At 41.9% G+C, this 25,987-nt stretch overlaps 1 protein-coding gene across 1 annotated transcript in view; it reads right to left on the bottom strand.

Annotated features, from left to right (window-relative positions):
* The window catches only part of ADGRV1 (adhesion G protein-coupled receptor V1), a 921,762-nt gene extending 902,303 nt beyond the window's left edge, over positions 1-19,459 (bottom strand). Inside the window, 2 exon segments of the mRNA XM_030193377.1 lie at positions 3,977-4,161; positions 19,403-19,459. Of these exon segments, the coding sequence (XP_030049237.1) occupies positions 3,977-4,159 (183 nt within the window). The 5' untranslated portion in view covers positions 4,160-4,161; positions 19,403-19,459.
* Between the last annotated feature and the right edge of the window lie 6,528 nt (positions 19,460-25,987).

Raw genomic sequence — 25,987 nt, 5'->3', positions numbered from 1 at the left:
AACACTTATGTGTGTGTACACCCTTCTTTCTAGACGTGCCTAGGCAACTGCCTAAACATAACTTAGAATGTGGGAGAAGGGGCACATAGGTTTTTTATTTCGTGGGACCAGGGCCGGGGCCAACCTTAAGGCTGGAGATCCTGGGCAAGCTGGGCATTAGACTGTCCATCCACACAAGAAGGACCAAGGAAACAACAGGGCAGTCTTTCTACAAAATCCAAGATGGTGAAAAGCAAAGAGCAGAACAGATAAAATAAAAGTCCAGAGTATATTTATTGGTAGATAAACAATCCAAAAGCACCCAACACAGGCTGTGTTTCACCCACTTATGGGCTGTGTCAGGGGCAATCAAATGTTGAAACCTGCACACATCCACATATGATGTATAGATAGTGTAAACTCAATAGAAAAACCAAGAAAACCACATGATGGCAACGTCTAACAGTGTCTAATAGCGTCTCCAGACAAACAAAGATACTATTAAATGCTGTTAGATGCTGCCATCGTGTGGTTTTCTTGGTTTTACTATTGAGTTCACGCTATTGATACATCATATGAGGATGTGTCCGGCTTTCAACATTTGATTGCCCCTGACGCAGCCCATAAGAGGGCAAAACACAGACTCTGTCAGGCACTTTTGGATTGTTTATCTACCAATAAATATACTCTGGATTTTTATTTATCTTTTCTGCTCTTTGTTGTTCGCCATCCACACAAGAATCCAGGCCATACCATGAGATAACTTATGGAGAGGAAAACGGTAACGGAATTCAAACATACATGGGATAAACATAAAGGAATCCTGTTCAGAAGAAATGGATCCTCAGGAGCTTAGCCGAGATTGGGTGGCAGAGCTGGTGGTGGGAGGCAGGGCTGGTGGTTGGGAGGCGGGGGATAGTGCTGGCCAGACATACAGTCTGTGCCAGAGCCGGTGGAGGGAGGCGGGGCTGGTGCTGGGCAGACTTGTACGGTCTGTGCCCTGAAAATGACAGTTACAAATCAAGGTAAGATATACACAAAAACTAGCACATATGAGTTTGTCTTGTTGGGCAGACTGGATGGACCGTGCAGGTCTTTTTCTGCCGTCATCTACTATGTTACTATATTTTACTGTACTATCAGTTGATGATGCACAATGAGAAGTCATAACAAACTCCAACTTGCTCATGATTCTAGGGCAATTAGGAGCAGGACAACTGGGAGTGTACAATTTGGCGTGTACAATTTGGAGTGGGCAATTGATGCCAGACATTTTGCCAAGAAAAGTAAGATAAACAGTGATTAAATGAAAATCTGTAAAGGCTTTATTAAGAAAACACACAATAAAAAATGTCAACTAATCTTGCAAATCGATAGTCAACAAGCAAATATTATTTAAAAAAAAAAGCTAATATTAGAGTTCTCTAAAGGATGGACCAGTGGCGTAGCCAGACTGCCAATTTTGGATGGGCCTGAACCTAAAGTGGGTGGGCACAAATTTTTCTCTCTATCCCCCTTCCCCAGCAAAATTTAGTCACACTAATCAGATGCATTTGTCACATAGGGGTAAAGTGCTGCTTTTCAGTGCATCAGGTTTCAGAAAATTATTTAAAAGCCTAACACCCTTTTCAATGAGCTTTCAGAGGCCAAAACCTCCTGCCTTAGGTCAGTATAATGCTGTTATGGTATCCTCTCCTGACCTAAGGAAGGAAGTATTGGTCTCTGAAACTTTATTAACACAGGTACCATATTACTTTATCCTAAATTAAAATAAAATTATTTTCTTTACCTTTGTTGTATGGCCATTTACTTTTTCTCATTGTGTTGCTCCCAGTCTCTAGATTCTGCTTTCCTTCGTCTTTCTCTTGCCAGGGTTTCCTGTCCATTCACCACTTATGGCTTTTCATCTTTTCCTCACCCTTGTTCTCCACATGCCCCTTCCTCTTATTCTCCAGTCTTTCCCTACTCTGTCCTCTCCCTCTTTCTTTGCATCCAGCATCTCCTTTTTCTCCCTACCCTTCCATCCAGTGTCTTCCCTCTTTCTCTCCTCATCCTTCCATCCATCTACCCTCTCTCCTGACCCTTCCATCTAGTGTCTCTATCTCTCTACCCTTTTCTGTTCAGTCTCCCCTCTCTCTCTCCACATCCTTCCAGTCTCTCCCCTTTCTCTCTGCATTCTTCCATCCATCTCCCCTCTTTCTCTCCCTATCCTCCCATGTCCAGCGGCTCTCTCCCTTCCCTCCAGTCCCTTCTTCCTCTCCTTCCTATGTCCCAGCGGCTCTCTCCCTTCCCTCCAGTCCCTTCTTCCTCTCCCTCCCATATCCAGTAGCTCTCTCCCTTCCTTCCAGTCCCTTCTTCCTCTCCCTCCCATGTCCCAGCAACTCTCTCCCTTCCCTCCAGCCTCTTCCTCCTCTCCCTCCCATGTCCCAGCAGCTCAGCCATTTTTCCTCCAGGTCCGCCCATCCGCATCCTTCGCGCGCTGTCTCTATCCCTTTTATCCCACAGAGGCAGCGCTTCCTTCCTGCCCTGTCTTCTCCCCAAGCTCCGCTGCATCGGTCCCTCCCTGCAAGTGGAATCCTCCTTCGCCGGTCGCGCTGCGCTGCCATGCAATTGCACACACAGCTTCGCTCCTCCCCCTGCTGCGTTCATCCGGCCCTAAACAGGAAGTGCATCACAGAGGGCCAGATAGATGCGGCAGGGGGAGGAGCGTAGCTGCGTGTGCAATTGCATGGCAGCGCAGCGCGACCGGCGAAGGAGGATTCTACTTGCAGGGAGCGACCGATGCAGCGGAGCTTCGGGAGAAGACAGGGCAGGAAGGAAGCGCTGCCTCCATGGGACAAAAGGGATAGAGACAGCAATGCGGATGGGCGGGCCTAGAGGGAAAATGGGTGGGCCTGGGCCCATCCAGGCCCACCCGTGGCTACGCCCCTGGGATGGACTAATGCTATAGAATCAATTAAAGCAATTTTACTTTCAAAAAAGATGTATAAAGGATGAACAATATAGTATCATAGTTTAAATCTTCTTCAGAGGAGTATACTGCTGCCACTAGCAACACCCCTACAGAAGGTCCAACTCATCCCTACTTCCAGGTTCCCTTCTAGAAACTACCAGAAACTGCTCTAACCCTCTAAAAGGATCTGGTGCCAGAAAGTCTGAGTACCTCATGCACTAGAACAGGTGCAGGAAGCACACAGGAATAAAAACCCAACAGGTCACAATTGCAGCCTAGAGACCCTAGATCTACACATAGCTTGAAACAAAACGCTGGGACACATTGATGGGGTAATTCACCAACAACTCACTCCTACTGACTGACAGAAAAGAAGACTGAGAGCTACCAACTAGATACAGACACTGATACACTGTTAGGAACAGCAAGGGGAAAAATATATACTGCCATATACTGTATATTTTCCCTTACTGTTACACGTGCTTACCGCAGCAGGAAATGGCTTACCACAGGGTGTGCTGAGGTGTCCAACAGTAATTTTGGAGGGTCTGGAGTGGAGAGTGAGCGTGTTCTAGCACACGGGCATTGCCACACACTAACCGATTAGTGGCAGTTTAGTGTGCGAGTCCCTACCACCTACAAAAGAGGTGGAGGTAAGGACTCACACACTTAATGGGAAAATTAGCACATGGCCATTAATATACAAATTAGAAAAATCAGCCATTTTAGCTCAGCAGTAAAATAGCATTAGCACATGGGAATGACCCACGTAAGGGCACGCTAATGCCACTATTTGGTAAAAGTATCCCTATGTTTGGTTTTTGCTACACTTCTACAAAGTGAAATTTATATTAGAGACTGATGCACTTCATTCCTGTCTTAGAATAGATTGAACAATATTTCTTCAACATGGACCCACAATAAGTCAGTTCATTCATTAATGTTTTATTTTTGTAATTACACTTTAAAAGCAACAAAAGGAAAGCATGACCCTGTCAAACATAAGGAAATGAGAATATTTGGAATGCACAGAAGGTTTCTTACCGATACAATCGCAGTGATATTGGCAGGTATTCCTGTTCTTTCAATAACAAGGCGAAAGATCGTTGTACTTGTTTCATTGACCACAAACTCCGTCTGCCCAGCAAACCTGACCTCTGTTTCTCCAGCAGTAAAGCTGATGAGTAACGCCAAACAGAATTTAGCCAGCAAGGAAACAACACTCATCTCTGTTGAGAAAGGGGAAGGAAAGGCTGAAGACTTTGATGGATTCATCAACACGGAAAAAATTTTCGTTGGGCTTTAATCACATGGAGGGTAATTTTATAACAAGTCACCTAGGTATGAAAGCTATGAAGGGACCTTTTCCTATTCACCCATAGGCACATGTGTATGTTTATAAAATTACCCCTCCAAACCAGAAGGAATTGCCACTCTAAAGGAGCTGTGGACATTTATGCCTGCTCAGAAGCAGGTCTAAATGTTTGCACATAAAGTATGCATGTATGTATGTATGTATGTGTTTTATAAACAATGCATGCACACTGCGACTCTGCCCACTGCTCGAACTCCACCCCAAACATGTCTATGCTTGAGTCACTTAAAAGTACATGTGCTCTTGTCATAGTGAATGCTGTTACACATGTAACTTGTGGGGTCATTTTATAAGAAGCCTTTTACATACATTTAACATGGTATATGCGCAAAAAAATCTTTGCAAAATTACCTCTAAACTTTTAGAGGCCAGCAGTTGTGTGCTTAAGCAGACAACTAAGGGGGCATCAATGGATTTACCACGCCTTAATGATTAGTGTACTCTAAATAAGAAGCCCATTATATTGGAGTGGAGGAGTAGCCTAGAGGAGTGGCCTAGTGGTTAACCACCAGTCTTGCAATCCAGAGGTGGCTGGTTCAAATCCCATTGCTGCTCCTTGTGATCTTGGACAAGTCACTTAACTCTCCATTGCCTCAGGTACAAACTTAGATTGTGAGCCCTCTTGGGACAGCAAAATATCCAGCATACCTGAATGTAACTCACCTTGAGCTACTACTGAAAAAGGTGTGTGCAAAATCTAAATAAATAAATAATATTCCTATGGGCATCTTATCATTTAGTGCACTCTAATCGTTAGCACACACTAAATCTATTAGCACACCTTAGTAAAAGGGACCCTAAATTTCTGAACACAAAACTATGAATAGAGACATCTCACCTGACATATGATTAGATACCCATGTAGGACGCCTAGTTAGTCCAGTATAGTACCTCTGGGTGCTGAAACACCCAACATATTTTAAAGTTTAATTGAGTGCATCCAATTGCAAATCTGCACCCTTAATCTATTCAGTTCTATGGATGCCAAAATTTAGCCATCGAACTCTAATTAGATGCATTGTTTCTATCTTTCTACTCATACATTTTTACTGAATTGTAGACTATCATGACAACCACATTATCTGCTACTATATAATTCAGAAGACTTTTTATGTAGGTTCCATTTAGTGAACCTAACCATTTCATCTAGGAGGATTATTACTTCCATATTTACATAAAATATAGTTATCAGAATTGAGATGTCCAGGTTGGGACATGCTCAACTGTAGTGGTATTTGAGAAAAAGAACTGCTAACGTGAAAGGTGATTCTGTAACTCTGTGTCTGTAGTTGCATGCACTCATGCTCATATCAACTACACAAAGCATGAGTCAGAAAAAAAAAATCTCCACTTGTAGAGAGCAAATCATCATGAAGACTGAAAACTGCACCAATGGCAAATAAGAATATGAATTAAAAAAAAAACTATGCACTATTCAAACTTCACCAGTTTTGTACTTATCTTCAGGTACAACACCAGGGCAAACACTACTTTGGCACAGATTATCCACCACTATCCGACAGGGAATCCCTGTTTCGCTTTAGCTGCTTCAGGGGAAAAAATTCTTGTTTTTTGCCACTGCTGTGATAAGCTATGCCAAAGTGGTGAAGTTTAAATAGTGCATAGTTTTTTGCTGCATTTTCTTATTTGCTATTGGTGCAATTTTCACTCTTCTTGATGATTTGCTCTTTACAAGTGGAGTTTTTTCTGACCCATGGAGATTTTAGCTTTGTGCAGTTGATATGAGCAAAGATGTTGACTCTGAAGTCTTTTTTCTCCACTTCTGTGAATGAACTGATTTAGATCAATTAGAGTGACGCTGCCCGGCTGACTTATAGTAAAGTATTGATGATTTTGAATTGTTTCTTGCTCGTGTGATACTTTTGTTGCATGCACTCTGCCAGGATGCTTAATAGAATAGGAAAAAGAATCCAAGACAGACAAGTTAAAAGCAGAAGCAAAAGAAAAGCAGAGCAATAAAAATATATACACAGGGTGAGGCAAAAAAAAAAAAAAAGTTACCCCCTACATTTTTTGGTAGTATTCTCAGCAACCACTTTGAATTTCAATGAGAAAATTTTACATATCTATTTTTTTTATTACATACTCCATGCTTTCCCACTCATGGCAGGTTCAATGCAGCTTACATATTATATACAGGTACTTATTTGTACCTAGGGCAATGGAGGGTTAAGTGACTTGACCAGAGTTACAAGGAACTACCTGTGCCTGCAGTGGGAATCGAACCCAGTTCCCCAGGAGCAAAGTCCACCACTCTAACCACTAGGCCACTCCTTCACTCATCACATCTATGTATTACTATTAAACAACATTTAATTATCTTAGGCTATATTGATGTTACTGGCATTTAATCATTACTACCTAGTGATTTGTATGTATTAAAAATGATCAAGTAAAAATGCAGTAAAATAATATCATTCAAACAATACAATTAACAATGTGTCTGAATTTTGCAGTCACTGTGAATGCTTAAAAGACTAGGTTCTATATATTGCACCTAAAAATTTGGTGCTGAAATCAGTGCCAACTAAGCGTATTCTATGGAATAAGCTTAGTTGATAGCGCCTAAAACTACGCACATCCATTTACAACAATGAAAATGTGGTGTGAATCCTGGCATGTAGATTTATATGCACTGGGCCTATTCTATAACTATGCACATAAATTGCAGAATGCCCACAAAATGCCCATTTCCCCACCCATAACCATGCCCTTTTTTGCCTACGCATGTTAGAAGTTCAGCGCACTTCATTACAGAATATGTTTAGCGAGTTGTGCACACTATTGCTTGTTAAGAGCTGTTATCTTCGTTGATTAACTTGTTAAGCCAATTAAAATTATGCACATTGTTGTAGAATCAGCGTCGAGATCTCCAGGCGCAATATATAGAATCTGGGGGAAAGTGTCCACCCACAGCTTTATCACAGGCCTTCAGTTGCTTTGGGAAGTTCTTAAAAGCCTTGTCAATTTGTCCCTGTAGCAGGCTGTCCCAGATCTGCCAACACCTTGCCCATGATTACCCTTCCGATCCAAAATGCTTTTAAAGAAATTATCTCTAAATTATCATATTAACAAATACAAATTATTCTAATTCAAATATTGTTTACAAAAGTTTATGTCACTGTGACATCATTAAGAATAAGCTGGTATTCCATTTTGTTTTTCAAACACTGGTAGTTTTACAGTGCTAACATTTTTGAATGCACGAAAATCACTGGGTGGTCACGCTAAAAAAAGTCTTTAACTTTGCCATGTTTAAAGATATTCTCATTCCACTCAGCACATAAATGTAAATAACAACAACAAATAAAGCTGTAAATTTTCACTTTGAAATTCCAAGCAGTTGCTGAGAAAACAGCAAAATACTCTAAGTGGTTCCTTTTTTTTTGCCTCATCCTATATATAAATATAGATAGATATAGCTATGTAGCTATATAGATATAGATAATACCTATATGATGAGGGAAATATGATAATAGTTTTCAGTTTATGCTCACTAAACATGACAACTGGCTTCATCTCACAAGGACCACAAGTTCATGCATGCGATCAGATAAAAGCAAGACTGATGTAGCCTGTTCCTATGACACAAAGACATTTTAATAAACCTAGCAGCCACAGAAAACTCAAAGTCAGCACCCCTGGCCTTAGCAGTGACAAAGAATGAACTTTCCCACAGAGTAAATAATACTGCAAACCTGATCCTAATGGAGCAGCATTACAAAGTTTTGAGTTACCTGAGTGATGTTGCTGAAACTAAGAAATTTTTTTAAGGCTATTGAGTTACTCTTGTGCAACAAGAGACATTTCATAATAAAGTCATCAAATATTAAATTGTCCAGAATTTTTTTCTCATTACATTCTATGGGTTCCTTTTACTAAGGTGCACTGAAAATGGCCTGCAGTAGTGTAGACGCGTGTTTTGGGCACGCGCAGAATCATTTTTTAGCGCACCTATACAAAATGCCTTTTTAAAATATTTGCTGAAAATGGACGTGTGGCAAAATTAAAATTGCTGCATGTCCATTTTGGGTCTGAGACCTTCCCACCAGCCATTGACCTAGCAGTAAAGTCACACACGGTAACCGGGCAGTAATGACCTACGCGTGTAGCTGACGCGCGCCAGAAAATAAAAAACATTCTTCGGACACGTGTAGCAGACGTGTGCCGAAAATGAAATTACCGCAAGGGTCACGCGGTAGCCAGGCAGTAACTTAGAACTGGCTTACGCGGCTTAGTAAAAGGGCCCCTATATGACCTACAGTTAGGGGTACTGTATTGTATGGGTGCTTCATATGGCACCCATACAATTGCTGGCCTTGATTTCACATACAAACTTTTTCTAATAATGCATGTACCCCAGGATTCTATAAATCATGCTCAGATTTCCACGAGGAAATTGAAACATATTCCATAACAAAGTGCATAACTCAATTAGCTAATAAGCTAATCAGCGCTAATTGGATGTTAACAAGCAATCAGCACTAATTGGCATTATAATTTACTGCATTAATTGCTAGCGTATTCTGTAACATGGTTTGCGTAAATATAAAAGTCACACTGTTGTGAGGTGGGCGTGGTTATGGGCATGGAATGGGCGGGTCATGGGCATTTCTAAAATCTATGTGCATTGTTATACGCACGCTTCACGTCTAAATTAAGCATCGGGATTTACACCAAGTTTTACTTGGCATAATTGACCACGTCTAAATTTAGTCATGTGGACCGTTGTATTCTATAAACTGCATGGAAATTTAGGCTATATTAAAGCATACTTTACAGAATACACCTAAGCGAACTTCATTTCAGCGTCAAATTTTTAGGTGTGATTATAGAAATCTAATCCATAATGATAATGCATCAGGATCTCTTTTTTTTTTTTGCATAACATGTATCACTAAAAAGACATGGGGTAAGTAGTAATTGATTCATGCAAACAAAAAACAAATCCCAGTTTCCAAATTTGTTACTTGGTACAGGACAGAACAGCAAACTATACATGTCCTATGATTGGTTTATCAATTTCCAGACTATGAAGAACTTGTTTCTACATGTCACTTCCAGCTGTGTGAGGGACATTTTTAGCTGTTGTAATTGTTCATCATTAGCTCCGAAGTAGCCTACAAGTGGAACATGGCCATATTGGGTTTTGTTTTATTGGAAAGCTATTTACATTAGTTCCTTTTTGTTTGGTTTTTTTGTTGTTGTTGGGGTTTTTTTTTTTGGGGGGGGGGGGGTTCTGTGCTGTTTCCTTGTTTGTTTCCTTTGGAAGTGACACCACGTTTGTCGTTACTGATAATGGACATCACTAAAAAGAACTGGGTTAAACTGTAATTTGTTAGTACAAACAAAAAAATATTCCCAGTATCCAAATCTTGAAATACTTTCCACATTTTGAGAAACCATAATAATGATGATGGTATTAATACTGTTATCATGACTTTATAAAATTAATGCTTGTAGCTTAGGAAGAAAAAAATGAGCTGCATAAACCACAAATGGCAAATTTTATATAGCATAATGCCGTGGCATAAATAATCCTGTCCTTAACTTCCTTTCACCTAGTTCACTGTGGGGGTCTTTTACTAAGTGACGGAAAGCCCAATGCGGGTTTACCGCTCGCCAGTGCATTTTTTCTAGCAAAAAAGGTTCCGGTACTCAAATGCCAGGCCACCCTTCAGGGGTGGGGTGATCACTGAGAGACCCACACCACCATAAACAGGCCCCCTGCAACCAGTCACAGAATCTATGACAAGACAGAATTGGTGTGTAGAACCTGAACTCTATCCTTAAAACTTGGGTTGCATGGGTCAATTTTAGCAGAGAATGGAAAAGGTGCCAGTACTCAGTACCCCCAAGTACCCCCTCAAAATGAGCCCTGCCGCTCGCTAAACAGGAAGTACCACTGGGCTACCACAGCAGCCCAACAGTAGCTCCCACCCCCAATGCGTGTCATTTCTGGCACTACAAAAATATTTTTATTTTTGTAGTGACGGTATTTACCCGGCGGTAATCGGGCAGTGTGGTGTGCTGCCTGGTTACCACTGGGTTAGCGCGGGAGCCCATACAGTCACCTCAATGGGTGGAAGTAATTGCTCCCCCCCTGAAATGGCCATGAGGAAAGTGCTTCAGTTGCCGCATGGCCGTTTAATTTTTTAAAAACAGCCTTTTACTCGCTGCGATAAAAGGGGGCCTCAGCGCGTGTCAAAAACACACACTGACGTCAGCACAGGCCCCCTTTTGCCACAGCTTTGTAAAAGGACCCCTCTATGCTGCACTTTTTGTATGGTCCACAAAACATATTTTCTAATGTGCAAGCCAAAGGAGATGAACAATGGCATGATGATGTGTCACGCAGAGCCATGTTAGCGATTCCCATGCAGCAATGCTGACGAAGTTCATTAAAAGTGAATGGGTTTTGTCATCATTGCCCTGCTGGGAATCGCTAGCGTGGTTTAGTAAACGAGGCCCACAGTTTTCAAGGTGACCACACAAACAGTTCAAGGGAATTGGAGATATACGTCCGCTGCCCAATTACTGCTGGGTTAATACTGTGCTAATAAATACGGGTCAGGACGTGCAGGAAATACGAGCCAGGAAATGGTATGCGCTGGGGCTGGAAATACTGCCAGGAGTGCCAGCGCCTGTGTTGGGCCAGCGGTAGGGTAGCTCCAGATTAGCATGCGGTAAGCCCGCATTGGGCTTCCTGCCGCTTTGTAAAAGGGCCCCAAAGATAGTACTGAATTTTATGAGGTCCTATTTCTGCAGTTAACCTGGCCAGTTAAGTACTGAACACTGGCACTTAACCAGCCAAGTGCTGACTCTGCCCCATCCCCAGAATGCCCCCAAAATAGTCTGTTTTCAGTTCGTCACTAACCAGTTAAGTGTCGTTAAAAATTAGAGTTTATCCCCAAACAGACCATTAATCCGGTCCAATGCTTTGAATATCGACCCCATGTTGTCCTGTTATGCATATTTAGCGGATTGTTGTGAGAGGGCTGGTGTTGGGATAATCATGGTTGTTAAATTTAATTATCAAATTCTCAGGGAGGGCACATAAGACTGGATGTTCACCTGGGGTGTCCAATACCCTTACACCACCCTGCTTATTATCTGGGCTTTTTTTTTCTTCTCTTTTTTTACCACAAGAACTGTGTTGAAACAAAAGGTGCTTCAAGAATATTACAGAAGGGCTAGATTCTCAAGAACCCCAAGCCAAGAGCAACAAATTGCAAACCCAAGTACTTCATTGCATGTAACCAAATTGGCTGGTTGAAATGCTAATTGCCATTCAGCAAAGATAAAAGACAGACATGCTTTTTTTTTTTTTACCCCAATACCACACCATTGTCTTGCTTGAGGATTATTCTAAATACATTCAAAAGAGGAACTTCTTTCCCTGTACTTCAAAAATGTGGGAAATTCTATAGTTCAGGCCACAACTCACATCTGATGATAGTCTGCGAAATCTATAACAGATGGAGAGATTAAAGGGGTAAATCCCTAATAAAGGAGCTGCCTGGAAAGATGCCCAGCCTACAGATACAAGATTCACAGGCCACAAGCTCAGGAGAAGTGCCTGAATAATTAGAAGAGTTTATTAAACCACCCAAAGCTGCAGACCACAGTGGCTGTCTGTTATCCCAGCTCTAGAGAAAATCCAAGATAGCAAATGATTTCCAAACTTCCTCTGCTTTATAATTAAGGCCCTGATTGATTACAAAATTGCTCCTTCCCCCCTCCTCCCCTCAAAAAAAAAAATCAGGAAGTATTTGGGAAATTGTAATCTTTCAGGTTAAAATTTCTGCCCACAGAAATTAACTTGTACACATGACCAAAAAAAGTGCATATTTATAGCAAAGATCTGAAACAAAGAAGTTTAATCATTTGGACCTCTTTAGGGTATGCACCTACCCAGAGTCAGTGCAAGGGTATTAGGGCACCTAGGTGAAACCTTCAGCTTTGTCTCCCCTCCCTTCAGTTAAATTCAAGGCCACTGGACACTCTCCTGAGATTTTGATAAACAACAATCATGACCGCTTCCATGCCATGCCTCCAGGAACAATCTTGTAAAAGTGAATAATTTGACTTCATACCTTTAAATGTATATACATAATAAGGGCAATTTCCAAAGCTGTTTACATTGGTAGCGGGCTATTTGAAAACTCCATCTATCCCTATGTGTAAAAGTACTGGTCCATGGCTCTTTGAGAGCCCTAGGTGCTTGGACTGCCACAGCTCTTTGCTGCAGATAGGCAATCGCCTCCTCTTGCCAAACGATTGAGCCAACCTTGACCTTAGCTTTTCTTCAGATTAAAAACACGACATAGATTAAAACAAAGGGTTCTAATATTTTTTTTTTTAGTTCCAATATTTTTATTTAATTTTATCAATGAAACAAAACACAAATGGATAAAAGGTTAGCCAGTATACAAATATGAACAATAAACTGAGCATCAAACAATATACATATCTGATACAAGATAAAGATATCAATTATTATGGTTACAGATTTGTAACGATGGTTAGGTAGACATATCGTGAGAACAGATAGTTAAGAGAACATATCTACACAAAAGAGTACTACATATTTGATCTTGAAGGGAAGACCATATTTTCCTGTATTTGGTAATTGAATTATACTTCTCAGCCGCTGCATATTCATATTTGGCAAGTATACATACTGAATTCCACCACGTTAAGTAGGTTGCCTTGGATAAGTCTTTTCAGCAGAAGAAAAGTATATCCAAAATTTGTGATTGATATTTATCCAGTGGGCAATGTATAGCTAATGATCCTAATATGGCTATTTTACATGAGGACACTGGTATCTTCAATGTAGATGATATTTAAAATACAGTCCATCCAGCTTCTATCCAACAGCAATTAAATACTTTGTCCAGCCACAAATTTGTTACACAAAAACAATGAGGCCTATTTAGGTGGCATCCATTTTGTTCCAAGATCAAAGTAATGTGGGGAGTGCCTTAAACTGCCAACAAGGCTGGCTGAAGAAAGGCTAAGGAAAAGGGGGGACAACGCCCCCAACTAATTCTAGATACAGAAGTAGTAGTGCCTGCCCTCACTGCTGTCGTATCCAGGGCGCAAATCGGCCTTCACTTCCTTTGAAGTGTACCCCTGGGCAGGAAACAGAACAGCCACAGTACCCTCCGCGTACACGCAGAGTATAAGTAGAGCCATTTCACTGTGATTCACAAGCCAACAGAGGTTATAGGAAGGTGCTCTTGGATTAGCTAAATCCCCTTAGAGCAGCTGGTACAGTTTAAGGATAAGTTTTATCCTCTGATCTGCCGGTGTGAATGTAAAATCTAGGTTTTTACATTCAGCTTTTCAGTCACAGGTAGAAAATGGTTAAAACCACTCCCGATCCTTTAGTATTTCAGTTTTAAGTTAAACCAGTGGTACCCAAACCTGGTCCTGGAGGCACCCCAGCCAGTTAGGTTTTCAGGATATCTATAATGAATATTCATGAGAGAGACTGACATGCAGAGGAGGCAGTGCACTCATGAATATTCACTGTGGACATCCTGAAAACCTGACTGGCTGGGGTGCCTCCAGGACCAAATTTGGGAACCACTGAGTTAAGCCAAAACTGTCTACACAGAGCAGGAAGCCTGATTTTTACTAATAATTTTCCCAGAACATTGTCATCATTGTGGATTTATTTATTTTATTATTTATTTGGATTTTGCTCACACCTTTTTCAGTGGTAGCTCAAGGTGAGTTACATTCAGGTACACTGGATATTTCTCTGTCCCAGGAGGGCTCACAATCTAAGTTTGTACCTGAGGCAATGGAGGGTTAAGTGACTTGCCCAAGATCACAAGGAGCAGCAGTGGGATTTGAACTGGCCACCTCTGGATTGCAAGACTGGTGCTCTAACCACTAGGCCACTCCAAATATAAATATACTAGTAAAAAAAAGACCCGTTTCGAAACGCAATGAAACAGGCACTAGCAAGGTAAACTCCCACCCATCCTCCCTCCCTGCCGAGTTCCATACCCCCCTCCCTCCCTTCCAAGTTGCAGACCCCCTCCCTCTCTTCCTCCCTTCCAAGTTGCAGACCCCCTCCCTCCGTCCCTCCCTCCCAGTTCAAGGCCCCCTTCACGCCCTCCCACCGAGTTGCAGACTCCCCCTCCCTCCAATTGTAACCCCCCCTTCGCGTTACTGCCTGCCCCCCCCCCCCCCGTGGCGTGACCCTCTGGACACCACCCTGCTCAGTCCCTTGCCCTCCCTTCAGTCCCTCCAGAGTTACAGACCCCCCCCTCCCTCCCAGTTCAAGACCCCCTTCACTGCCCTCCCACCGAGTTGCAGAGTCCCCCCTCCCTCAGATTTAAACACCCCCCTCCGCATTATTGACCCCTGGACCCCCCTGCCACGACCCTCTGGACACCACCCTTTCCTCCGAAATACCTCCCCTCTGCTGACAGATCCGAAGTGCTGTTCTGGGCTGCGTGGCGTTCCTTGTTGAATGAGCATCTGTTGAAGTTTCTGTGTGTGCGTCTGATGTCAGACGCACGCACAGAGACTTCAACAGATGCTCATTCATCAAGCCACCCCCCGCAGCCCAGGACAGAACTTCGGATCCGTCAGCAGAGGGGAGGTATTTCGGAGGAAAGGGTCGTGTCCAGAGTGCCGCAGTAGGGGGTACAGGTGTCATTAACGCAGAGGGGGTGTTTAAATCTGAGGGAGGGGGGAGTCTGCAACTCGGTGGGAGGTGCGTGATGGGCCTTGAACTGGGAGGGAGGGAGGGAAGTAGGGAGTGATATGTGTGTGGGGGGGGCGGGTATGTGGATGTGGAGGTGGGTGTTGATGTTGGGGGGTGGGTGGGTGATGCGATTCGTTGAGTGTCATTGCTCCTCCCTCAAAGTCATCACGTTTGACGCGTGGGCGGGGCAGACACTCATGGACGCAAATTTATCTCAGCCACTTCACTTTAGAACGTTGGGAAAGTGAGGCTTCATTAGAATGTTGGCGGTGCGTTTTATATAGAGAGATATTTAGATTTGGCTCTATCAAATCTTCTAGATGGATAGCATCCAATACTTACACAATCATTACTATCATAGGCAAAACACTACAAGACAAATAATGCATTTAAAAGCAATAAAAACCGAAATCTAACATTTAACTCTGAACTTCAAATAGACTTATGTCTATAATGCCATCTGTCAGCATCTCAGGCCTATCCATATGCTTGCAGAAATAGCAAGGTTTTCAAATTCTATGTTCTGTACTGTTCTAAGTTGATACGGTAATGTATTCCACAGCTTTGGACCAATTACACAGAAAATAGATGGTCAATACTCCTCAAGTCTAACCACACAAAAGGAGGGGACATCCAATTTCACCATATTTGCAGATCTTAAAATTCTAGGTGGCTGATAGATCTTCAGGCTTGAGGCAATAATAGCTGACACACAGTTGGTCAAGACTTTGAATACCAGAAGTAAGATCTTGAATTCTATCCTCTGTGCAATGGGCAACCATTGTTTCAACATGGGTGAAATATGTTCATATCGTGAACACTCTAAAATCACTCATGCTGTGGCTTTCTGAGCCACCTGCAAGGCCGTCACTAAGGGGCCCTTTTACCAAGGCGCGAAGGCACCTATGCGCATCCATGCACCAAATTGGAAATACTGCCCAGCTACCACAAGCCCCAGGTAGTAATCGGCAGTTTATGCACACTGAGCGCTTACTGCCCGGTTATCATGCGAGAACTTACCACTAAGTCAAGGGTGGTGGTAAGGTCTGAGCCTGAAAATGTACACACGCTGGTTTTAATTTTGCCGCACATCCATTTTCGGTCACAAAAAAAATGCCTTTTTCCAAGGTATGCTGAAAAACTGACATGCGAGCGTCCAAAACATGCGCCTACACCACCACAGGCCACTTTTCAGTACGCCTTAGTAAAAAGGCCCCTAAATATCTTGGTACACCAATAGTCCATACAATAATCAAAACATTACTCTGAATAACCAGTCTGAAATTGTCCTCTTTAAGATAATCCCTCAGCCTCCTTAATCTCAACTTGAAAAACACCTGACTGATTATTTTATATGCCTGTTGTCTCATCATTAATCCTGAGTCTAAAATCACAGCCAAATTACAAAGCTTAATCACTATTGGAATTGATACATCATCAATCAAGATTTGAGAGGAAAATCATTATTCCTGACCGCACCATTAATTGTATTTTAGACATGTTTAATTTTAAACGATTACCAGACATCCATTGACTAACAGCCTGTAAACACAGGATCAACACCCTGTTTCAACTGACTGATCTGTACTTAGCAAAAATTGGATATCATCAGCATTCAAACAATTCAACAGACGGAATAATGGCAAAGAAAAAATATTAAATAGCATTGCCGATAAACACCACCCTTGGGGCACTTCTGTATGACACCCAATTTTGGATGATTTGTCTCCTTTAAAAATACAATATTATATTCCTATGGGCATCTCAGCATTTAGCAGAAGCTGATTTTTAGTGCGAGCTAAAGACTCTTGTCCACCTTAGTAAAATACCCCCTTACGGCCTCTTTTACTAACCCCATTAAGGAACATATTGCCTTCAAGGTCTGCACCTTGATTCACAGGATTATATACGGAGAAGTTCCTGGATACATGCTAAATCTAATTGACCTACCACCCAGAAACAGTTCCAGTTTTTCCCAATCCTACTTAAGTCTACATTACCCAAATTGCAATGGCCTTAAATACAAGTCTACCTATGTATCCAGCTTCTCCTTCATAGGAACTCAGCTGTGGAATACACTACCTAAAATCAACTCAGAACCATCTAAATTTCAGGAAATTATTGAAGACCACCCTGTTTAAGAAGGCTTACCTTCCTGACTCAACCTAACGTGCCTCTACTTTGAAACAGCAAAATCCATGGACCTTATCATCTTTTTCACTTTTACTATCTTTGTTGTCCTATTTGATACCTATATGTTTACTATTTTACTATTACATTGTTTAATTGTATTTTTCTGAACTGTAGTCTGCCTACGGTCTTGTGTAAGCCACATTGAGCCTACAACTAGTGGGAAAATGTGGGGTATAAATGTGTTAAATAAATAAAAATAAATAAACCCAGGCTAGGGATTCCCCAGTGTGACAAATGAGAGGAAGACCATTCAATTCCTATGGGCTTCCTCTCATTTGCAGCTTTGTAAAAGAAGCCTTTAACTCTCGGCTGCCCCAGGTACAAAATAAAGAATTTTTATATAATACATAAACCGCTTTGATTGTAACTACAGAAAGGAATCAAATCAGCTTTTCAGCTTGGAGAAGAGACGGCTGAGGGGAGATATGATAGAAGTGTATAAAATAATGAGTGGAATGGATCGGGTGGATGTGAAGCGACTGTTCACGCTATCCAAAAATAATAGGACTAGAGGGCATGAGTTGAAGCTACAGTGTGGTAAATTTAAAACGAATCGGAGAAAATTTTTCTTCACCCAACGTGTAATTAGACTCTGGAATTCGTTGCCGGAGAACGTGGTACGGGCGGTTAGCTTGACGGAGTTTAAAAAGGGGTTAGATAGATTCCTAAAGGACAAGTCCATAGACCGCTATTAAATGGACTTGGAAAAATTCCGCATTTTTAGGTATAACTTGTCTGGAATGTTTTTACGTTTGGGGAGCGTGCCAGGTGCCCTTGACCTGGATTGGCCACTGTCGGTGACAGGATGCTGGGCTAGATGGACCTTTGGTCTTTCCCAGTATGGCACTACTTATGTACTTATGTACTTATGTACTAACTTGATTATCAAGTCCCATTCCTGTTTCCTAATTTACACACCATTTAAAACTTCCCCCGAGAATCCAGCAGGGAGATGGTACATCTTAATATCCTACCTACGAAATAAATCGTGCAATCCAACACTATTATTTCACTTCGAATCTTCAGCTTGAAGCAGTTAGACTGCTAAAGAAGGAGATGCTGAAATCATGCAAAAAAGGATGCAGTAACCCCATGCCCTAGAGGGAAGCGCGGTGCAGTATTTTTATCCAGAACTGTACGGCTTTCCGCGCCGGATTCCTTGCAAAGCTGCTCATCCAGACACTTGTCCGCCCCCTCCTAAACCACTGCTTTTCAACCCCCGTTTGCACTGTGGCTCCCATTGTCTACACCTGCTCTGGGAGTTGGATGTGTCTACAGAAACTTTCACTGTTTTTGAGGAAAGAGCATTTGTAGAAATAAGCAGTACATCATGTCACTGAACCCCAGACTGCTGCATACTGAAAATTAAAGTATTTGAGTTAGGACATATACTAACATTCACATCAAGTAAATTATAGATTATTCTTTTGAATATATTTTTGCCTTGTTAATAACAGCGTGAGCTGCCGCTATTATTTTTCTATCATTCATTATGGTGATAAATTCTTTACTAGAGTATCCTGCTGTGGAATACATCCGATCATATAGTGTTGCAATGTCTCACCTAGTTTCTTTTGTAAGCAGGTTGGGTTTCAGCGTTCAGGAATGCAAAAGCTCTCTCTCTCTCTCTCTCTCTCTCTCTCTCTCTCTCGCACCATGATGAAGTTTGATCGTTTTTGTTTCTTTCAGCTGCTGCTCCCTCTTACTTACTGGTTAATTAATTAAATAATTATTATTATTACTACTGCTATTATTTTGTAATAATTAAGAGTGCTGTTCTGCTTCTGCCCTCACTATCACAGTGCTGGATGCTTTTCAATCTATAATTCAGAGACTGATCCCAGGTGCACAACTCTGGGATCCAACGAAAGCACTAAGCTGGTGGGTAATAATCAGTCCCCCGAAATATGACAGAAACTATTAGAATGAATCATTTGTTCCTGTAGCAAAGATCTTAGCTTCTGTACCTAACAGATGCCTGATCCTGCTGGCAGCCCAATGTAGCAAAAAATAAATAAACCACAATATTCATTCACCAAAGCTTGTGCGTTTTCATCTGCCCTCACTCACAGCCAACAATCACCTTATGTTTAAACTGTATTTACTCACGAACCCTTCAAACAAAGTTACAATTTCTATATTTGAGACACACCTAAGATCTTTGGCACGATTTACCTGCACTCCTTATTCAGGTACGGATATCTTTCGACCACACTCCTCCCCGGTTCGGTTTTAACCCTTCTTGCTAAAATCTGTTCGGCATCAAGCTCATTCTTTGCCTTCCCTCCTACTGACTCCTGTTCAGTAGTTGCTGGCATTTCTCAAGCATGTCTTAAAGGTTGGAGTACTGGGGGGTGGAGGCGAGGGAGGAATCTTAAAGAGGCAATGCCTCCAGAGATGTGCCCCCTTAAAACGGCAATGCCTTCATTCGCCTCAAGCTGCTGATACAGAAAAAAGCAAACCAAATTCAAACAGCAATGAAAGATGACTGTACAGTACCTAGAGCTGGCAATGTAGTCACCAGTGTCTGGAGGATAGAGTCAGTAACTTGGGATAGGAGTGAGTGAGCACTGCTGCCACAAAATCATCTTCCCACTTCCCCCTCCCCCAAACGGTGTTTTCCCCATTATTTATTTATTTGGTTCACTTGTATCCCACATTTTACCAGCTTGTGCAGGCTCAATGTGGCTAACAAACTTACAAGAAAATTACATAATACAGCAGGTTATAATAGTTATATAAAAATTGACAAATACAGTAACATAAGCTGCTAATTAAGAGAAAACAGATGGGAAAACAGGAGCAACAAAAGGATAGCAGACATAAGGCAAAAAGCGGGAAATCAAACAAAACGGAAATAGGGGTTTAGATAGTATTGTGGGCTTTGGGGATAGGCTTTATTAAACAAATACGTTTTTAGTAATTTTTTAAATATTGGGTGATCCGTCGTCTCTTTCAGTAGTCTCGGCAAAGCATTCCAGGATTGCGGGCTGATGTACGAAAAGGAAGAAGCGTAGATTGACTTGTACTTTAGATTCCTGCAGGAAGGATAGTGCAGAATAAGATAAGTACGAGATGACACCGATGAATTTCTGGGAGGTAAATCTATCAAATCACACATGTAGACTGGCGCTTCTCCGTAAATTATCTTATGTATTATTAGATACTTGTCCCTACTTTTTCTCCCCTATATATATATTAGAGCTCTGTGTTTGTGTAGTTTATTACTAATACTACTGCAAGTATTTACACCATTTGCAAGACCACCCTTTAGGGAAAAGAAGTTCTTAACAATAAAGAAAAATAGACTCAGTCAGATCACACATTGTAAGAGTACCATAGGGTCTCTCCCATTAAGGAAGTTAATAATGAGATTTTTTGAACTCCAAACTATATGGAAAATGATCTGGGTGCTGGAATAAGAACATAAGAATAACCGTACTGGATCAGACAAACGGCCCGTCTAGCCCAGTATCCTGCATCCAGCAGTGGCCAATCCAGGTCACAAGTACCTGGCAGAAACCCAATTAGTAGCAGCATTCCATGCTACCAATCCCAGGGCTTCCCCCTTGTCCATCTCAATAACAGACTATGGACTTTTCCTCCAAGAACTTGTCAAAACCTTTTTTAAACCCAGATACGCTATCTGGGTTTAAAAAAGGTTTGGACAAGTTTCTGGAGGAAAAGTCCATAGATGGTATTATAGAAAAGTCCATAGTTTGCTATTGAGACAGACATGGGGAAGCAACTGCTTGTCTTGGGATCTGTAGTATAGAGTGTTGCCACGATTTGGGTTTCTGCCATGTACTTGTGACCTGGCTTGGCCACTTTTTGGAAAACAGGATACTGGACTAGATGGACCATTGGTCTGACTCATTATGGCTACTCATATGTTCTTATGTCAACCGCCATTACTACATCCTCCAGCATTGAGTTATTCAAAGTTGTTAAATCGTGAGAGGATTGTGAAAAATTACAAGAGGACCCTACGAGACTGGGAGACTGGGTGTCTAAATGGCAGATTACATTTAATGTGAGCAAGTGCAAAGTGATGCATGTGGAAAAGAGGAACCTGAACTGTAGCTACATAATGCAGGGTTCCACACTAGGAGTCATAGACCAAGAAAGGGATCTTGGCGTCGTTGTTGATGATATGTTAAAATCCTCTGCTCAGTGTGCTGAGGCAGCTAAGAAAGCAAATTGAATGTTAGGTATTATTAGGAAAGGAATGGAAAACAAAAGTGAGGATGTTATAATGCCTTTGTATTGGTCCATGGTGGACCGCACCTCGAATATTGTGTTCAATTCTGGTCGCCGCATCTCAAAAAAGATATAGTGGAATCAGAAAAGGTACTGAGAAGGGTGACGAAAATGATAAAGGGGATGGAATGACTTCTCTACAAGGAAAGGCTGAAGCATCTTGGGCTCTTCAGCTTGGAGAAGACAAGGCTGAGGGGAGATATGATAGAGATCTATAAAATAATGAATGGAGTGGAACAGGTAGACGTGTAATGTTTGTTTACTCTTTCCAAAAATACTAGGACTAGAAGGCATGCGATGAAGCTACAAAGTAGTAAATTTAATATGAAACAGAGAAAATATTTCTTCACTCAACTTGTAATTAAACTCTGGAATTCATTGCCAGAGAATGTGGTAAAGGCGGTGTATCACTTTGTATTTGTCTAAATTAAGTTTCATATGCCATTTGGATGCCCAATCTTCCAGTTTCCTAAGGTCTTCTTGCAATTTTTCAGTCCTCATATGTTTTAACAACCTTGAATAGTTTTGTGTCATCTGCAAATCTAATCAACTCACTCGTCGTTCTGATTTCCGAATCATTTATAAATATGTTAAATAGCACCCGCCTCCATTGAGAAAAATGTCCTTTTAACCCTATCCTCTGTCTTCTATTCAATAACCAACCCTTAATTCACAGAAGGACACTGCTTCCTATCCCATGACTCCTTAATTTTCTTAGGAGTATCTCATGAGGTACTTTGTCAAAAGCTTTCTGAAAATCTACACTACAGCAACCAGCTCACCATTACCCACATGTTTATTCACGCCTTCAAAGAAATGAAGCTAATTGGCGAGGCAAGACCTCCCTTGGCTGAATCCATGCTGACTCTGTCCCATTAAACTATGTTTGTCGGTGTGTTCTGTAATTCTATTCTTTATAATAGTTTCCACTATTTTGCTCGGCACTGAAGTCAGGCTTACCAGTCTACAATTTCCTGGATCACCCCTGGAACCCTTCTTAAAAATCAGGGTCACATCGGTCACTCTCCAGTCTTCAGGCACTATGGATGACATGTGAGGTCTGCCACCTTCACACCAGGCAGGCAAGTGACCAAGCAATCCATATATCCACCAGCCACACGGCTATCTACATGCCTAATAATTGAATCACCAACTACAATGGTTGTCCTAACCCATCCCTCCTGGGCAGAAACTCCTGGACAAGCAGTTCACAGCAAACGTTTACTGCTAAAACCTGAACTCGACACGAGTCGTGTTTCGGCCACTCCGGCCTGCCCCAGGAGTCCCTGTATTTTATCTCTATGGCGATTTCTGGAAGAAGAAATGGTCCTCAAAAAATGTGTAACTGTCACTCCTGGCATGTTTGGGGCAGGAAGTCACTGAACTTGTTTGTCTGTGATGTGAGGACCATTTCTTCTTCCAGAAATTGCCATAGAGATAAAATACAGGGACTCCTGTGGCAGGCCGGAGTGGCAGAAACATGACTCATGTCAAGTCCAGGTTTTAGCAATAAACTTTAGCCGTGAACTGTTTGAGTCCAGTAAAAGTTTTTTCTCATCATTTATCTCATCTCCTTCGCTGTGACTATTTGCTTTGGTGTTACCTGTGCGGAGGTTTTTGTTCTTCTGTGCTTGTCACAGATACTCCTGGAGACACATCCTCGGTGCGAGGGGATATTGCATCCACTGGTGGGCAGGTCCTGGCTACAAGATTACTTCCAACTTCACCAGGGTGATGCTCTCCTTTTAGGAGACCTTCCTCCTCCAAGGCAGCACAGGAGCTGCCAGATTGGAGATGGGACTTCTCTAAAACATCTCGTAGGCCTCCTCTAAGTACCTCTCTGTCTCTCTCAGCTCCTCCAAGTCTGCTACTCTAGACTCAGAATAACGGACTCATTCTCTGTGAGCTAGGAGTTCTTTGCATTGAGCACACACATATAACCTCTCACCAACTTGGAGATAATCATGTATGTGACACTCAATGCAAAAGAATGGTGAGCAACCCTCTTGCTGCTGGACTGCTGTCTGCATCTTTGTATTATAGAGTTGTTTAATTAAAGCTTCTTAAGGTGCTAGGGATATTAGATTAATATAAATATGATATAATGTGTAATTTATTCAGTGTTTGCTTCTCAAAAACTAATTAAATGTAATGAAAACTATCATGAAAACTTTCCTTTTCTTAACTTAATTAGAATAATTGACTATAAATGAAGAGATGTGCTAGGAGTGGGTGGAAACTGGGGAGGGGTTGGGTGGAAGCTGGGTAGGGAATGGAAGTGAAGACTGAACTAGGCCCTGTTGTAACTTCTAGAGGCTATCTATTAATGCTGTGGCAAAAAGTTCAAGTTTTAAAACTTTGAGGAAAAGGGTATGGAGACTAGTTAATAAAGTTTGCTTTTTTTAATTCTGTCTTTATCAATAACCTACAATTCTTCTTTTAAACCCCAGTCTTTACGTTAACAAAGCACAGAGCAAACTAATTTTTACTTACCAAGGTTGTCTCAGTTTAGTTCAAGAAATCCTCTTCTTTTCATTTCGTCCTAGTGTTATGCTGATATGTATAGAAAAACCCAAACCTTTTACCTACTTCACAGAAGAAAATTGAAACCAGGGCTGGCACAAAAGTCTTCAGTTTTGTACCTTCTCTGGGGTCCTCCCCTAAGATTTTGATAATTAACCTCAATAATCATTACCACACCAACTCTGTAAACATCAAGGGACTGATATTCAGCCAGAGGTGGTGAGCCGCCACCAGCTTCAGTCCTGCAGGACATCAGACTAGAATAAAGCCTTGCACGGGATTGGGAAGAAGAGGACCTCGGCTTGGCTGGCGGGGGTTCGGGTCCCTTGCCAGCAAAGGTAGGTGGCGGAGGAAGGAGGGTCGTCATTTTGTGATTTGGACGTTTTGTGGGTTTTTTTGCCATTTTCAGAAAACAAAAACCCCCGTCCAAATGCAAAACGCACAAAATCAAGCCATTGGAATGTAGGAGGAACCAGCATTTTTAGTAGACTGGTCCCCTGACATCCCAGGACAGCAATAGGACACCCTAGGGGGCACTGCAGTGGACTTCATAAACTGCTCCCAGATACACATCTGACCACTGCTCCCTTACCTTGTGTGCTGAGCCAACCAAAACCCACTACCCCTAACTGTACACCACTACTATAGCCCTTATGGGTGAATGGGGGCACCTATATGTGGGTACAGTGAGTTTCTGGTGAGTTTTGGAGGGCTCACAGTTTCCTCCACAAGGTAGGGAGAGCTAGGAGCCTGGGTCCACCTGTCTGCAGTGCACTGCACCCAACACTAGACTACTCCAGGGATCTAAGTATAACATCTGAGGCTGGCATAGAGGTTAGTAAGTAATCTTTTTCATCACACTTTTGGGGGGGTGGGAGGGGGTTAGTGATCACTGGGGGAATAAGGGGAGGTCATTCCTGATTCCCTCCAGTGGTCATCAGGTTATTTAGGGCATCTTTTTGTGACTTATTCGTAATAAAAACAGGTGTAGCTCAAAATGTCTAAGTTTTAGTCCTGGACATTTTTGTTTTGTTCCATTATGGCTGAAAAACGTCTAAGTCTTAGGAACACCCAAGTTCCACCCTGAACATGCCCCTGGCACTCACCCTTGAGCTGTGTTGAGTCGAGTGTATATTTAAATAAAGAGATTGTTCCTAATCTACGTCGCCTACTAGTGTTGTTCAAGAGCCTACTCCTCCTACTCCCCCTTTCCTCAGATTCTACTTTTCGTAGGAATTTGTGTACCTCCACCCTTGTGGTGGTTTGGCTTGCCAGACTTCAGAGAAAAACATCTAAAAATAGGTTTCAAAAATACTGATTTGGACATGCCACTTTTTGGATGTTTTTCTCTTTTGAAAAATGAGCCCGATAGCCCATACTCAAAACTCAGGCACAGTGTTCTATTGAGAGATTCTACTTTTCAAAATATATTATATATATTTCATACATCTCTCTCTCTCTCTCTCTATTATTGGGGGCATAGGAGCCAACTTTTCAAAATTATTGGGGGTGCTAAGCCCAATGAAAATAACCCCTCCCTGGACATATACAAGAAATTTTCTCAATATTGGGGGTGCTCAAGCACCCACAGCACCCACAGAGTCGGCTCCAATGATTGGGGGTGCTAAGCCCAGTGGAAATAAATCCTCCCTGGACACATACAAGGAATTTTTTCAATATTGGGGGTGCTCGAGCACCCACAGAGTCGGCTCCTATAGATAGATAATTAGAGGAATTAGATATTGGGCTTGCAGGATATATTATGTTCTGAAGGTCTTCTTATACAATGTTTTGGGAAGCATACCGGTAGTGGTGAATTGTGTCTCTCTATTGAAGTGTTGGGATTCTTAAACGGCCAGATAAGAAAGATAGAAAATATAATTTTATATTTAGTTTAGAATGAAGTAGTATAGTTTGCATGTTAGTCCACTTTAAAAGCTTAAGAAAAAAAAAT

This window comes from Microcaecilia unicolor, chromosome 2 (genome assembly GCF_901765095.1).
Source record: "Microcaecilia unicolor chromosome 2, aMicUni1.1, whole genome shotgun sequence".
NCBI classification, from domain to species: Eukaryota; Metazoa; Chordata; class Amphibia; order Gymnophiona; family Siphonopidae; genus Microcaecilia; species Microcaecilia unicolor.
The sequence above is the reverse complement of the archived record's forward strand: the minus strand, read 5'-3'. Positions and strand labels throughout refer to the sequence as shown.